At 38.3% G+C, this 17,976-nt stretch overlaps 1 protein-coding gene across 1 annotated transcript in view; it reads right to left on the reverse strand.

Annotated features, from left to right (window-relative positions):
• LOC118776507 (netrin receptor DCC-like) overlaps positions 1-17,976 on the reverse strand; it is a 195,831-nt gene that overhangs the window by 119,134 nt on the left and 58,721 nt on the right. Inside the window, exons 6-7 of the mRNA XM_036526869.1 lie at positions 15,649-15,803; positions 14,734-14,854 (exon numbers count right to left, since the gene is read on the reverse strand). Of these exons, the coding sequence (XP_036382762.1) occupies positions 14,734-14,854; positions 15,649-15,803 (276 nt within the window). The remainder of the gene's footprint in view (positions 1-14,733; positions 14,855-15,648; positions 15,804-17,976) is intronic.

The raw sequence follows: 17,976 nt of genomic DNA on the forward strand, positions 1-17,976 counted from the left end.
AGGATAATATATGCTTCATGTGTTTTTTTTTTAAGACAGAATTTTCTTGCATTCAACAAGACTTCACTTCAAGACTTCACACAAGAAGTCACTTTACATTCCAAGAGATAAAGTTTATTTTTACTTTCCATTTGATACAGAATAACACTTATAATAGATAAGAATATATGCACACCAATCATATTGATCCTTTTGTAATAATATTTAGTGGGCATACTGATAGAGAGATAAAACAAACAAACTAAAAACAAAGACAAAACACCCCAACTTACCCAAGCTGAATTCTCAAATAAATCTGCATTTCCAATGAGTTAGATAAACCTAGAGCAAATGTGTCTGAACTGATTAAGCTTAGAATTTTGTTTGGAACCCGAAGTAGTTAAAGAAAGGCTCTAGACTCTTACACAATCCAAAAGGAATAAATTAAAGCAGGGCCCATCCATTCATGACATAAAGTCTTATATTGATGTTCAAAATAATTTAGCAGCTAGATAATATAAATAATATGACCTCTTTGTGAACAGACAACACCAGTCTAATGAGCAGCTTTTTGTCTCATTCACAATCAGTTTGTCATTTGACATCTGCATTATCTGACATTTGAAAGATTTCAACAGAACAGAAATAAGATGCCGAAAGAAAAGTAAGGTGTGAATATTTGAGGAAGGTCGCTTGTTGCTCTGAATTTGTGCCAAAGACTTATTCTCCCTATTCGAAGTGTTCACATCAAACAGAAAGAAAAGCCTACAAGTTTAGGATTGGCCAGTGAGTGTGTCACTGGCTCACTTGTCACCTGTTATCTTTGGCAGTTATTTGCAGAATACAATGGTAGAATAGAAGGAAAACCAAGTTTTATTTTAATCTGCCAAAATGTTGATTTTGTAACTGGATTGCCACAGGTGTGTATTCTTGGGGTACTCCTCTGTGATATATACATTGCCACTGTGGATAAATTAAAAAAGTGCAGTGATCAAAATACTATCTAAGTGAGTGTCACCAGCATCTATGTTTTTATACTGCAGTCTCCACAGATACAGATTTGTGTGCAACTGCCTCTGAGAAACGAATTCATCAAAAAGCTTGCTGCCTCCAGGCATTTCATGTCTTCATTGACTTGTAAAACCCTATACGCAGTGAATGTTTGAGCAAAAAGCTAATTTATAACTGCCTCCGACTGCAAACCGCAAGTGTGTTTTATTATATTTATCTGTATAGTTTCAGCTTGTTTAGAAAATCTTTGCTGGAGTTAACAAATAATATTTGATGAGCTTAAAAGACACCTGGGATGGGAAGAAACAAGAACTCAGGAAAGGGTTTAGATAGACATAAAGCTTGTGAGTTTATGTTAAAAAGCTCAAATCAGCTCTAATTATTTTTTCTAACTAGTCCATTTTCCATTGAGCTCTAGAGATAACCCCTCAGTGCCCTATAATGGTTGTTTTGGTTTCTGAAAAATTTTGATGAGGTGATGTTTTTGGGTCTGTATTTTGATTGCTTGTCAAATTTTCTTTGTTTCTTACATGTCACGTGGCTGACGTGTTGAGTGTGATGAATGGAGTCCAGCTGTTGTTGGACTTTTGACACAGGTTCTCTCAGTTCACCCAAGAGATGCCGTTGGCTCTGATTGCACTGACTGTCTTCCGCTTTACAGTGAGACTGATACAGGACAATGCTTACTGTCAAATGCCAATGCTCTGTTCTTATGTTAAGATGAAGGAAAAGAAGCAACAAAGAAGCTATGACTTTCATAACATCCACTGTCTTAACACAGTGACAGCTTTCTGAAATCAGTATCATTGGAGAAATACAACCAGCATAAGTGTGTCCTTTTAGCTGTACACAGAGATGGGCAGTATTTCTGTTACTTGTATTTGAAATACGTATTTCAATTACTTTTGAGTATTCCGTAATTTGTATTTGACAGGGCTGAAAAAATTTCAAATGTAATTTGTCACAAGATACTTTAGACTAGAGTAATTTTGTGTTTTCAAAATACACAAAATATTTTCTCCATGATTCATAAAACATAAAAAAATTCATGTAAATACATCTTAAAATGAAGAACAATACACTTATACACACTCACATACAGTCACTTTGTAAGCCCACACTACTCATAGTATTTCAGTCATCAAGTTCATCTTCTGTGAAGTTGCCCCCCCTCCCCTACCAACCAAGCCAGCACATGCTTCCTGCCTCAACCAGTGCAGTGGACTGTCCGTCAAAGTAAACATTTTATCTGAACTGCAATAACTATATAAAATATATCTTGCTTTTTAGAATGTATGCATGTTGAACCCCATAGGTAAATGCTAAAGATAAGGACACTCAATACATGTGGCCCGGTGGCCAAAGAAGTGAGTGCACCAGCAAGCTAGCTAGCTATTAATTAGTGCTACAAGTTGGCTTGGATAGTTAACAACATGAAACAGCTCGAAGAGCATATAAGACTGGTTAGCCATGGGTAGCCAGTAAGTGTTAGCTAGATAACACCAGAAATATTTGAAAAGTTAGTTGTTCTTAAAGGCAACTAAATAGGCTACTAACTGAAGTGGTTGAGTCTCAACTGCCATGTCTTTGAATTGAACAGAGAGCAAGTTTCTACATACTGTACAAGACATACTTTTTTCTGTATTTTTTTTACAGTTTTGCTTAGATACAGAAGCATTCTACTTCCTGTTTTTCCTTTCCTGTAGGGTTCAAATTCTCACCAGAGCCTTGTGTACATTATAAAAATCTGAATGTTCTGCCATTTTTTACAAATTCAGAATGCCCAATGTTACAAATTTCCTGTATTTTAAAAATACAAAATACATGTATCTTATCTTGATACATTTTCTGGCACCAGTATTTTGTATTTTATTTTGATACATTTATTTTAGGGGTATTTTGTATTTTGTAACAAGATACATTTTGATGTATCTTTGCCGATCTCTGGCTGTACACAATTCAGCTAGGTCCTATACTTCAAAGCCATTGGGCCCTTTGAGGCAAGTAAAAGAACACAATGAGAAAATCCCTACTGTGTCATATTTTTTACAATAGGAATCTACTCAAGCCTTCACGCTGTTCTACCAGCGAGAGAAAAGAAAGAGAGAAAGAGACAGAATAAATGAAGGTGACAGGTCGTTTTTTTTTCTTCTTTTTGCAAGGATATGAAATAAAAATGTAGACGGATTACAATTGTAAATCAGCCTCTCCACAAAGACACAAGGCATAAAATGAAATGCCTTAATTGCCATCTGGAAAACCAACTCAAAGTGACAATTAGACCCAAGACAAAAAGAAGGCTACAACCATCTCCAGATCATCTAAAACTGAGAGATCCATACTTCTTAATAATAATAATAATTCATGCTTAATTACTTTTAATATAAATCAATTTACTTTTTAATAAGGAATAAACTGGAATGAAGAGATGGGAAGAGAGGGATGGGTAAGTTGACAATAGAGATGGGGTTATCCTGTCTCTCACAGAGCAAAGGTATTTGCATTCCTAAAGAAATTCCCCTCCCTCACTCCCTCCCTCAGGTGATACCCCAGGATACTCGTATCATATCAGATATATATGAAGTACACAGAGAGGAAACAGGGAGGAATAGGAGAGAGGAGATTCTTTTGTTCCGTGACATAGATATGTTCTTTTGCAGTGGCACTAACATTTTTTTTTTTTTACTTTCGTAGAAAGATTTACCTTTTAAATTGTATTGTATATTTTTGGCAAATAATTCAAATTAAAGTGGCACTCTACAAGAACTCTGATTTGATATGTTGCCTCTCTCTTCTTAAAATGGTACTTGTACATTTTTTCATGTCTTGCTTAATCCATGGAAACATAGATTCACTTTTCTTTCTAAGACACTGTTCAGTTAAACGTTTGATACAATATTTTATATTATAGCAGCATTTGTGAGCCTCTAGGGCTCATTTCATAAAAATGCCCAAATTTCAGGCTCAGATCACTCTTACCTGCCAAAATGTATTTCATAAAAAAAAAAAAAAAAAAAAATCTTGTAAATTGGCTAACACCATGCATTATACTGTTTTGTTGCTTGCCGGCCTCCCAGCATATCTCATTCGACCGCTGCAGCTCATCCAGAACGCAGCCTGATTGACGTTCAACCTCCCCAAGCAGGTCCATGTGACACCTCTCCGTGAGTTCCTCTACTGGCTACCAGTTGCAGCAAGGATCAAGTTCAAGACCTTGCTACTAGCCTTTAAGGGACTTAACGGATCAGCCCCCCAATACATACAGGACATGATAATATCCTACAAGCCTGCAAAAGTGCTGCGTTCTGCTACTTCAGGTCGCCTCCATGTCCCGAAATACAAAGGCAGCATCTCTCGGACCCGCCTCTTCCCAGTACTGGCTCCACACTGGTGGAATGAGCTTCCTGTTGAGATTCGAACAACAGATTCGCTGGACGTCTTCAAGAAAAAAACTTAAAACTCATCTGTTCATGCTGTATCTGTAGCCTACCTTCCCCCCAATGTATGCCTTTCCATCCTATCGATTGTTATGTTGGTTATATATTGTTTTGTTTGTTATGTATTATGTATAAAAAAACCACACTAACTTAGCATTTTAACTTTGTATCTTACTGACCTCTTGTAATACCTTACGATGTCTACTCTTAGCATAGTGATGCACTTATTTGTAAGTCGCTCTGGATAAGAGCGTCTGCTAACTGATGCAATGTAATGTAATGTAACGTAATGTAATGTTTTGACATGGCTTTATTTGTTAGGAGCAGCAAAGTTCTGTTGGGTAATTAACTAAGTCTGTTTATTTAGACTTAGTTAATTGCCCAACACCCAACAGTACAGTATGCCACTTATTACATGCATATGTAGAGGTTTGGAGTGATGCACATTTGATCATTTTTTTAATGCATTTTTAGTATATTTACATATTTAATAAATATTTAATATTTTAGGTATAAAAAATATAAAGGGATTTTTGGTGGGCAGGCAATGTGACCAATATTCTTATCCAGAGTTACTTGAATAGCTTACAATTTTAACATTATCTATTTTTACAGCGGGATATTTACTCAGGCAGTTCAGGGTAAATACCTTACACAAGGACACAACAGCTTTCGCCACCCTGGGAATGGAACCAACAACCTTTGGGGTATGACCTTGATCCTTATTGCTATACCACATTACTGCAGTACATGCTGAAAGTCATCTACAGCATGAAAAAGGAATAAATTACTTATTGCTCACCTTTTTGTACAATGTTGGCTAGCTGCCCAGTGAAGTGGAGTCACTGTAAAAGTTATTGATGTTGAGTGAACGCAACTTAAAGATTTGTGGCATACATGGGGGTATTAGCTGGTTTAATGCTTAGAAACCTAGGAAAGGGAGTGGAGTATTAGATGATATGTACTTAAATTTTGTAAATAAATGACAATAGTTGTTTTATCTGAGTGGTGAGGAATGGCTGATAGAGGCATATAATTCTTCTCTATAATTCTAAGGGGTTATCAAACTATCCCCGGAACCTCTCAGGGCAGCGTGCAGCTAGTACACATTCGGCTTGCTTAAATACAACAGAAAGAAATGAAAAATTGACGTTACCTAGAATTTCGGGACACGGACGCCAAAGCTTCACACATTCTGTGGCCAGCCCGCACCTGTCGCCCCGCGACGGATAGCTCGGCCCTGGTGTAGCGAAGAGAGTAGCGTTCGCTGGCTTTCTTGCGTTTGCGTCGTTCAGTTTAATGTCTAAAAGGTCCCCGTTAACTTCAGTTGCGCTATGCTTGTTGATGCTCTTCAGTTGGTCGCCTTCCCAGGACTTAACACAAAGAAAAGGAAATCGCGCAAAACAACGTCGCGGTAGAGTGGTCGGTCATAAACTGCAGTAGGGTATTCAGTTTTCCCGCGGGAGGCCAGCTTCAGCAGTCCGCATGGATCCACAGTGGCAGCCACACCGGTGCACGCGCAACCCCACCGGAAATAGCCTCATTCCACGTACCGCCCCGGGTCACAGGGTCAAACCACTCATTAATTAAACGCCAACCCTCCTTTCATATTGTATCAAGCAAGCCGAAGTGTTTTAGGGACCCACTAATACTAAAAATGAAATTTACTTAAATAAATCTGACAAAACGTGTATCAATAATAACAGGCTCATCTGGGGACTAATAAGATCTCCTGGCACTCTCAAGGGTCATTTTAGATCTCAAATGAAATGGCCTGTCCGTAACACTATCTGTGATGTGAAATACTGTGCATTCAAAATGTTGATGTTTATATTGACTGATTTCAACAGCAAATTACATGCACATGTATTGCAAGGAGTGCGGGTGGCGTGAGCTGCGATACATTAGGAAACACATCGAATGAAGTGAAAGGCAAAAAACTGATTCTACAGTATGTTGCACATTGCAACATTTGTGAAATGAGCCCCTGATGCCTTTTCTGCAACTAATTCTGAATTGATACTTTAAGCAGCTGGAATCTAATTGATTACCTCAATACATTTGCTCTTTTTGATGAGCTTGTTGAATAGTGATTGTTATTGCAATGTTTTTTTCATCATATCATTTTAGATTAGTATATGTATAATGACTGGAAAAAATATATTTATGAACTATTTAAATCAGTTTCTTGAATCTAACTTCTGCTGAACTACCTACACTAATTCAAAGTGTATTAATTCTTCTTGGTCAGTTTAAACCTGAAGTGTAGATCTACGATGATAATTACAGCATGTGATGCTGCCACTGTTGATGCATTGATTTTGCATTCGCTCTTTGCAAGGAGGAGAGGCATCACAGCCACCAAAGAAAACAAACCTAAGACTTTCTAATGAGGAAGGATTTGAAAAATAGCCAAGGACAGTTGTGAATTCCCATGAGTGAACATGTGAGGCTGGACACGTGTTCTCTGCAGTACCGTGCACCAAATGCAGAAAGTGTAAGGGAAGGACCTGTGTTTGGGGGGGACTCAAGGAGCTAGTGGAGAGCCAGCTGTCACAGCCAATTTTCCCTTCATGTTTTCATCTGTCGTTTTGCCTCACAGAGTCTTTTACATTTCACGGTGCATGGTGTGTGCATGGCAAGCCATAAAAATCTGCATATTGGCTGCAGCTGATTCAATTTCAGCAGAGTTCTGGTGATTCCTCCTAGCTCCTTCTATTGGGGTCCACTGAGGCAGCTAACACCTTGCCTTGTGTAGCAGTCGAGTCTTTCAGTACAGAAATCCCAGTTCTCAAACCATTCCCAGATTCTTACGTAGGTCTTTATTGAGGCATCTGCACTGTTTTGTTGTCACTGCAACCAATCATTGTTTGCTATTTTGTATTAAATTCAATGCGTCTTCAACTTATTTGACTGATTGGTCCAGATGTCAGATAATTGTATTGTATTAATAAGCTAAGTTTGTTTTATCTCACTCTACTCTAAATTTAAAATGATTTAATTGTGGCCATGTTTACAATGCAACAACATTGTGCCAGTAGTATGTTTGTGGCATTACTTTTTTCTCATGACACCATAATATACTTGAAGTGGTTGTATCCTTTGGAGTGCGGTTGAGTGCTCAAGATACTTTTTAAAATCATCACCAAAAGCATAACAATGGATGGGGCTACATTGTCAAAAAACACATGCACGCCATATTTGACACAATGGGCAAGTTCGACTGCACGGAACTTGCTGAAATGGGTGAACAGTTTGTTTTTTGTAAAATACTTAGCAGAGATGTTAAAGTCATTTTCTCACTGAGGAAAAGCTCCCAGTAGCTCCCAGACCACTCAGAGTTAGAGATAAAGCACTGTTCCAAATAGTGCCCATGTTAGCCAGATGCTGAACAGGTCCATTCTCTGTAATGATTGATGACAGACTTGTCATTCTTGTACACGCGCTTGAGGACAATGATGTATGAAGTCATCTTTTGGACATGTGGATGAAGGAGCAAAACTATCAGTGCTCCCGCCCCCTAGCTGTGGTGTTTTTGTTTTTCCCTGTCCATGTGCTTTTGTTTTCCTTGTGTTCTAGCCCTGCCCTGCTCCCCGCCCGGTGCTCCACCCGCCTGATTGCTCATCGCCTTCACCTGCCTGCCTGCACACCTGCTTCCCATCCCCTTGTCAGCTCTGCCCTATATCTTCCCTGCGTGTCACTGTCCTGTTGCTAGTTCGTAGCAGTGTATTTCTGACTTTTTTGGCCCTGTCAGTTTTCCTGGCTGTTTGCTGTTTGCCGTTTCCCGTTTTCGACCTGATTGCTGCCTGCCGCTCTGCATTGTTCCCCCGATTTCTCTGCCTGCCCATTGTTCAACCCTGCCTGTTCCGGTTTACCTGTACCTGGATTTTCCCTCGGACTGCCTCTCTGGTTTTGACCCTGCTTGTGAACTGTTTACGATCCGCTTACGATATCATTAAATCTGCCCGGAAACCGACGCACTTGTGGTCTGCGACTGAGTCCTTGCCTGAGCCCTGACACAAAACCATCATGGACAAATACTGAAGTAAGAACAGCCAAATTTGAATACTGCAAGTAATAGGTTTAGCTAGTTGCAAGTTTTAACAAAAAAAGTTTGTAAATGCTGTTGCTGCCAGTTTATATCCTGTACACATTCCTTGTGTTGTATTGGCTTTGCTGTGACAACTGCAATTTCATGATAGAAAAATATTGTCCTGTCTTGGGTTCAAACACAGCCAACTATTTAACATAGGCTACATTTAATATCTTCCCAAAGTGTGTATTAAAGCTGGAATTAAGTAGTTGTCAGTGAATATGAGTGATCTTTTGATTGATATTTTCTAGCATTTTCACCATAAGTGAGCTTGTTAAATGATGTGAAGACTTCATTCTTAAGCAAATAATTCATTATGTTGTTGAACCAATTAATTGATGATACATGTCTCCGTAGGAATATTTATTCACTTGTTCTGAAGCCATGAAATCTCTAACAGTATGGCATAAATCTCTTGGAACTGTATTCTCTTCCAAAAGAGGCTTTCTTGAATTTCTTTGATTTGTGCAGGTTGATCATCTTGACATCCTGAAGCATTGTTAAACTTGGTGACTGTGTCACAGAAAGGCTGACAGGCAGTCTTACTGAGCTGATCTTATTGTTTCTGTGTTAAATGATTTCACTGGACTCTAACACACAATTCAGTTTGAAAATGCACACTGAATTGAATTTTCAGATACATATCTTTGTGCATCTACTACATACAGTAACTACAGTGCTACAGGCAGATTTGTGCTATGAAGCCAGAAATGTTTGGTATTTCACTAAAATGGAGCTGCTTCTGTAGTTCCTTCCAGTGAAGGAATCCATAATCCCCCCCCCCCACTCAGGCAGCTGTAGGTGAGGCGCACAGCAAACCATACACGGTCTAGAACTTCAAGGTGTGTCTATGAAGGCCCTACCAAAACAGGAAAATGCTGTCAACTCAGATCTGAATAGGCATTTTTGGGTAAATGGTTATTAAACACTCACTGAGCACTTTATTAGGAACACCATACTAATACTGGGTAGGGCCTCCCTTTGCTCTCAAAACAGCCTCAATTCTTCGTGGCATGGATTCCACAAGATGTTAAACATTCCTTAGATTCCATGTTGACATGATTGCATCATGCAATTTCTGCAATTTTGTCAGCTGCACATTCATGCTGCGAATCTCCTGTTCTACCACATCCCAAAGGTGTTTATTAGATTCAGATCCGGTGACTGGAAAGGCTACTGAAGAACACTGAACTCATTGTCATGTTCATGAAACCAGTTTGAGACGACTTTTGCTTTGTGATATGGTGCATTATCATGCTGGAAGTAGCCATTAGAAGATGGGTAAATTGTGGTCAGGAAGGGATGCACATGGTCAGCAACAATACTCAAATAGACAGTGGCATTTAAGCAATGATTGATTAGTATTAATGGGCCCAAAGTGTGCCAAGAAACCATTACATCACTGCCACCAGCCTGGACTGTTGACGCAAGGCAGGTTGGGTCCATGGTCCATAGCAGGTCCCCACTAGCTGGTTTTTTTTTTTTTTTTTTTAATTTTTACGTTTATTTAGGCTATTTGTAATAAATGTAATGTATTATATCTGTAATGACAGGACTTGTCCAAGTTCGAACTGGAAAAGTGCGTATTTTGTTTTTACTGCAGGTTTCAGATGTTTTTTTCCTCTTGTAAGACGGATGTGTTTAAGTCCAGTCTCCCTAAGTCGCTATAGGTCTGCCGATTGCAGATAGCCTATTAGCCAGTTACATCACATTATTTAGTAGTACATTGCCATTTAAAACATAACCGTGTTTTTGTTTAAATCCAGATATTTTGTCATCGCCATTAATCGTGTTTAGGCTTAGAGAATCAAATCATCTACATAGCTTTGACCCACAATTGCATTGTATGTAGCTAGCTAACATTAAAAAAAAAACTCATGCCAGATGCCACAGCCTTCTTGTGTCAGTGTTGCCAAGCGTCCCGTATGATACAGAATCGTTTCGTAATGAGAAAAATATTGTGTTCAATATCCATAGGTTTTAACTTCAAAGATTTAAATCCAAAAATCCAGTTTGCTCTATTGCATTTGGCCATTAAAAGCGAAATATGAGTCTGTTCATGAAAATGAATTGGTGTTATTACATCCCCCCCACCCCCGGCAGTTATCATGCTAGAACCACCCCAAGATTTTCACTGGCCCCACCTGGCCACCCCACTGAACATTTTCTGGGGGCGCCACTGAGTGGAACCCGATGTCTTTTGCTGTTGTAGCCCATCCACCTCAAGGTTTGACGTGTTGTGAATTTTGAGATGCTTTTCTGCTCAAAACAATTGTAGAGTGGTTATCTGGGTTACTGTAGCCTTTCTGTCAGTTCGAACCAGTCTGGCCATTCTCTGTTGACCTCGCTGAACAACAAGGCGTTTCCATCCGCAGAACTGCCGCTCACTGGATGTTTTTTGTTTTTGGCACTATTGAGTAAACTCTAAAGACTGTTTGTGAAAATCCCAGGAGATCGGCAGTTACATAAATATTCAAACCAGCCCATCTGGCACCAACAATCATGACACGGTTGAAATTCCTGATAATTTTTTTCCGCATTCTGATGGTTGATGTGAATATTAACTGGAGCTCCTGACCCGTGTCTACATGATTTTATGCATTGCAGTGCTGCCACATGATTGACTGATTAGATAATTGCATGAATAAGTAGGTATACAGGTGTTCCTAAAAGTGCTCAGTGAGTGAATAACTCGCAGGTATATCCAATAGTTTAATACAGTAGTTTGATTTTAAATCCAAATTTCCAAATTCAGTATTTTTTAAATGACTACAAATTTGAATTGTTAGTATAGATCAGATCTGTCTGAGGCCAAACCTGTCTGTCTTATCAGAGATTGTATTGGGATTCATTTGGTTGACTGTTTTGTTAAAACTAATGTCTTTTAAACTTGTGCATTCAATTTAGTTTATAAGGATTTATAATAAACACATTTCAAGCAGTCTGGCTCCTTTTTAAATATGACTATAGCACATGAGTGGGAGAAACTTTCATGCAATATATTTACAATACATCATAAATACTAGATCAATGTTACGAATGTCATCCATTGCATTACACAAGGTGCTTCACCGAAAGTGTTAGCAGATATTACAATGACTTTAAAGTTAAAGTGAGTTTGAAATTAACCAAAATATTTTGGTGTTTGTCAAGAGCTATAAAATGGTGCATTGGGAAATGTGTGCTAAGAGCAATGCGCCCTACAATAAGAATGACAGCAGCCTGGTGATGCATTTTCCACAGAAGACTGAGTGTTCAACTGAAGAAGACCAATGAAAGGGACAAAATGAATTGCCATTTTACAGACTGCTTTATTGATATGCCATTCTTTTTTCTTATTTTCACATTTACATAATGCTCCATTTTCTTTGAGTGCCAAGACAATAACTGTGTAACGTTTGCAGAGTAAATAAAGGCCATGGCTACAGGGCTGGTATCAGCTGGAATTTTCAGCCACAAATCCAATTATACTAAATTCACACGACATCCCAGCACTTGTAAGAACCAGTGTTCTTTAGCTCAAAAACATTAAGTTAAAGTAGGGAAAGTGGACCAGCATTTAGGTAAACTTTCTCTCCAGAGCTCCACTCTCACCAAATAATATTAGTAAAATATTAGACTGGAAACTATTTAGCTATGGTGCTCGCACTACACTTTAAAAAAAATATATCCTATTGGTATGTGTGCAGGACCAGCCTTTTTGAGTAATGTGGTTCTCAAACATCACTACCTATTCAAGATTCTGTCCAAATACAGGCATAGGTTACAGCATTGATTTCATCCTTTTAATGTTCCTGAGCTCTCTCTCCCAATAATGACTGGCCAATCAGTCAATCATTTAAATTCTTCCAGACCTCTCATTGTGGGATATTTAATGATATGGTAAGCCATTAGCTTCAAAGCCTGCAAAGGCAGCACATGATTACAACTGATTGAAGCCCCAGTGTTTGATAGTACCATTCTATTGCTACCGAGGGAATCTGCATCCCAATATAGAAGATTCATATAGCAGACTGCATGTTTAGCCTAAATAGAATGATCTCTTGATGTATGTTACCTAGTATACTGTATTGGTTTTGATGTGTTGATGTATTGGCCAAGCTGTAAACAACCTCAAACAAATATATATCACATGAAACCAGGCCACTTTTATGTCCATAGTTTCATAAGGAATGCTCTAATGAAAGGATATCTCAGTGTGCCTACCCATACATCAAAACATACTGGCAGATGATTTGAGGAATCTTCTGGTATTACTGCAGGCACAATAACTGCAGCTTATTCATTTGTTATTAGTTATGTGGCAGGCTTCTGTGTTCACATGAATTGGACAAACCTAAAGTGTGCTCTCTGAAAAGGAAAAAAAAACTCACCTTTGGGTTGAATATTGTGTCACAATACATCTGCTTACAGCTGTCACTCTCCCTTGTCTGCTCTAGCACATCAGTGGCCCCCAAGGTAATAAAAGCCATTTAATTATCTCACACAGACTCACACACAGAAAAGAGGATAAAAAGACTTTCAAGTGCCCTTTATAAAGCACCAGGCCATTCTAACCATTAATAATTACAAGAGATATACAACTTCCGTATCCTTTTCTATAATCATTGATGTTGTTTGACAGGAACAACGGCTGAGACGAGAGGTTACTGTCTGGGACTTGTGCTAGACCTCAATCCTTTGCATCATTTGGGAAAACTGTGATGCAAGGTCTAAGATGAGAGTCAGAAGAGTTGATTGACATAGGACAAGTTCTGAGTTATGAGGCATACTACATCTGTGACTGATATAATGAAAAGTAAATGAAGTGAAAATTGATTTTTCCTATGCTTTCATTGAAAGGCAATGGACCACGTGCTAATATTCTACCTAAAGTATATCATTGGCACCCATATACTTAAAACCATATTGTGGAATTCTTGTGAGGTTACTGAAAAATTAAAATCAATATTTAGTGTTGAGATGAATGTAAGAACACGGTTATAATTTAAACATGACTGCAGTTATTTCCTCAATGCCCGGAAGGAAGCACTCATTGACAGTTAAGAAGAGGGAAGCATTACTAATTATATTAACCATTACTTCATCACTAATGTTTTAAAAAACATAAATGTTGAATGTACATACAATAATGAAGACTTGACAGTATTAATACAGAAGGAATGCCATCACAATGTGACACAAGCTTTGTTAGAAGCAGTAATGTGAGCTTAAATTTAGGTCAATCAAATTCCAAATAACAGAAAATTCACCTCATGTCGTCTCTGCTGGAATGGCCTTTATCACATACACCACAAGATAGCACAGCGCACACAGATTATAAATGAGACCCAGCCGAATTAATTCATTGTGAGTCATGCAGCCCTTTGGGCAAGACTGGATCTGTTCTTATAATGTACCCATAAATGAATAAACTAGTGAATATGAATCTAAATCAAATGTTTTTTTTCAGGTTTAATTCTGAGATTCTATTGGTTTTACTTGAAAGTTTTTTACAATGTTTGAACCCTTGAAGTATACTAAGGGGAGTGAATCTAGTGGAATAAAACCAACACATGACAATCACGGAACACATATGATTTGTGGAGACAGGTAACACTGCTCTGAGATGATTACATTCCATCCATACGGACTGCCTCATGCTACAGCTGTGTATACAGTGAACAGTAATTGATACATGAAAATCTGTGTGTGTGTGTGTGTGTGTGGATTGACTTGTAAGTAACAAAGCAACTGTTTTTCAGGCAGTGGCTCTTACAGCCAGGGGCTCCTGATTAGTATGCAAAATGACTGACACTCTTGACCCCACACATTTGATCAACTATACAACCTACATATTACTAATTATGGCTCTAAGTCTTCCACCAACCATCCCCCTCTTGATGGTTACAGAGACACAAGGGGGGGGGGGGGGGGCACAAAAAACCTATGTTTAGTGGCAGAATGGCTGATTAGATGTGGCTGTACTCTCAGGTGGGCGAAAACCTGTACAACGCAGTGATAGAGATATGTCTGGCTCTTTTGTACTGAATACCAAAGACACATGCCATTTACATTTTCAGCACCTGAAACCAACCTGAGGGAGGTCCAGTGTTACTGGTGACTGACCTCTCATCATGTGGGGGATGTGCATGACTATGACTGTGACAGTGACAGAGGTGAGACTACTGAGGAGCGGTGGGTTAAGACATCGAGGGTGGTGCTGGGTTATACCTGGCTCCAGTAGGATGAGCTGGGCGGCAGCCTGGGAATTTCCTGCTTCATTCTCTGCAACACACTGGTAAAATCCTTCATCTGACTTCACCAGGCCCAAAATCTGGAGGTTACTTCCATCCTGCATTAAAGGATTTGAAGCATCATCAGATAATTCAACACTATAAAACAAAAAAGGCTTTCATTTCAGTGAAATCCGAATAAAATGCTGTGAAAAGTACAATGGATTTTATTAATCTACCAGACAGAAAAATGGTTTCCTTAAAAATATTTGCAGATTCCTACTTAGAATAAATCATAACATCTGACAGTTTCAGCTGTGCTGCTTCTTTGATGGTTTTCAAATTGTTGGAATTGTATGAGACACTGACAAAATATGATGTAGCTTTCACATTCATGAGATTGATAGTCCTGTACACAGTTTAGTATTTCTCTCATGGGCTGAGTGCTGTGAAACAAAATGTAGTTTGTAGAGAAGTGAGATGCTTTTCAAAAAATAATTAATATCCAAAACCTGTATTCATCACTATCGATGTAGTTTAGACCCGTGAGAGACATATGATAAATTCTTCTGTTTAAAAGCCACTTCATGCCCTGGGTGTGTTCAGTAGACCAAATGCTGTGGAATTTTACCAAATAGAGATAACGGGAAGTGAAGTCCAAAGCTAGATGTTGTGGAGTACACTTGAAATAGTGGTTGACATCTCACATCAACATCTCTGGCGAACATTGCGCAATGCTTTACTAATTAATCTCACCCTTTGTCAGGCTTTCAGAGGCATGGGACATACAACACTATATGCTAATAATTCCCTAATCTGTCTTTGTTAATGAGTCACTGACGAATTTCATTCAGGGCGGATGAGCATTTTGATTTTGCTTTGCCCATGAGCTGATGAAGTTGACTGCACTTACAACAATCTGGAAGTAGTCACTGGGAATGACCTCCTCTCCGTTCTTCATCCAGTGAACAGCTGGAGTGGGCTTTCCAGTCACAGTGCACTCCATCGTAATGTCTGTACTTTCATAGGCAAAGAGGTTGGAGGGGTAGTTCAGAAACCGGGGAGGCACTGCAATTAGAGAGAAACAATGACAGGGTTTTCACCAAATCAAATAGTTACCCAGACAAACAAATACTTTTACAGTCTTGGGACAAAACAAACACTTCTCACTCATCTAATTCATTCAAAAAATATCTGTCTTTCATACATAATGTAACATGCAAAATTACATTAGTTACATAAGACAACAGAGATAGTTCAGGAAAGATTCTCTACTGTATATTGCAGTGCTCATAATGTAGTTATAGCATAAGTATGTTCAAAGATCAGATGTTCAGAGATCCAGAATAAAAACATTATGGAATTAAGGATATTAAGAATATTAATTGTATTAATAATTGTATAATATTAAATGTATTATTATAATATCACATATTACATACTTTTAAATTCTGATATTGTCTATCTATAAATTTCACACAACATTGCTTGTTATTGAAATATTTAAAACCTAATGTAGTATATATTCCTTACATTTGTATTTTGAAATTTACCAGGTAAAAAATACAGGACAGCAAGACATTTTCCTACATAAAAAAGGAGGCAAAGATTAACTGTTATAGATTGTTACACAGAATGCAGCATGAGCCTTTCCAAATATAGCTGGAGTCTTTTGACGATGATACATTTTACCCAGAATATGACCTAGGGCTGAAAACCGTGGTCAGAATACTACAGAGAAAACTGGTTTCACAAGACATATTTTAAGGACTGCAATTATACAATAAGATGGAATCCTTAATCATGAAAAAATCACAGAGAAACCTGTAAATACTTCAGCAATTTTCCTTATTGAGACACACATAAACACTACAACATCAGTAAACACAAATTCACAAACACAAAAGGAGAAATACAAATATATAAAATTATAAAACATATATTGTGTGTAATGTATAGACTCAAGTATATCAAATAAATGAGGATATTCATATCATTAGAATATAAAATTAACAATGAAAACAGCAGCAGCCATTGTATGCAATAGCAGAGAATAGATAGAAAGTGTACCAGTCAATAGAGACCATTTGTGGAACTCAGTAGCATGATTGAGCCCATGATTGAGATCACACTGCAGTCTGTTGCTAATTAGTAAGCCAATCAAAGCACTTGATGCACCATGTGGAGAGTGAGGCCACAATTCGCAACCTGCGGCAGACCTACCTCTATTATATAAGCATTGCAGACACAATGGCATGTGAATATTTCTACATTCATGTGGTGACTCCATACTAACCCTTCACAATAGCTGGACCCTTTCCATGAATACAGTGAAAAATTAGTATACAGCCCTTTCCAATTAGCACAAAACCCTTGGACTCGTGCACTTTTTCCAAGAATTTGGTCTTACAAATAAATGCATTAAGTTGTGTTGATTGCCGACCTCAAAAAGCAGGAATACCAGCGTTTAATTGTGATTGAAAATGAGAGTGAAATGCTGACCAAATCTATGTAAAAGTTACTATCCATGAAAATATCAGGTGAAAAACTGAATAGTTGTTTACTCAGCACACTACTGCTGCACAAAGAACAACTGTAATTCAGTCACTGAAAACAAAATGCAAAATTATCTTGGAGGCGGCTAACATGTATAGTAGTCATAAACTCTGATGTGATGAACATAGTCATAAACTCTGATGTGTTGTGTAAGAAGGCAACACTCTCCGATAATCTATCATATGCACAATGGCACTGTGTTGGAGTTCTTGGCATGGTGTCAAACCACCAATACAGACCTGTACAGAACCTGTAATGACTACAGTATGAATGACCATAATTTCCCCCTTACTGACATCATAACCATTGCTGATGCAGAATTCAAAAATGCAGATGTGGATATCTCTGGACATAGGGTTTTTTAATTCTTTTCATTCAATATGGGGCCCAATTCGGACCCAGGAAAGCTAAGCATTTTTTGAGTACATCATTTTCATGTTTTCTCAATTTTTAGGATTTGGACAAAGTTATGCACCTGTGCATCTCTTAAAATGTGGGGTGCAAAATTCGGCAGAAATGGGCTGTGAATAAATGGAAATTTGCCCTGAAAACCACACCTCCATGCCCAGACCCTGGTGGTCCACAGATTCTCTCACAGAGTGCCTTGTCCTTATTGCAGAAAAGAGCTGCAGCACACTGGTGACTTTAATTATGAAAGCTGAGCAGATGCTTCCAACAACATAAA

The sequence above is a fragment of the Megalops cyprinoides genome, chromosome 4, assembly GCF_013368585.1.
Source record: "Megalops cyprinoides isolate fMegCyp1 chromosome 4, fMegCyp1.pri, whole genome shotgun sequence".
Lineage (NCBI taxonomy): Eukaryota > Metazoa > Chordata > Actinopteri > Elopiformes > Megalopidae > Megalops > Megalops cyprinoides.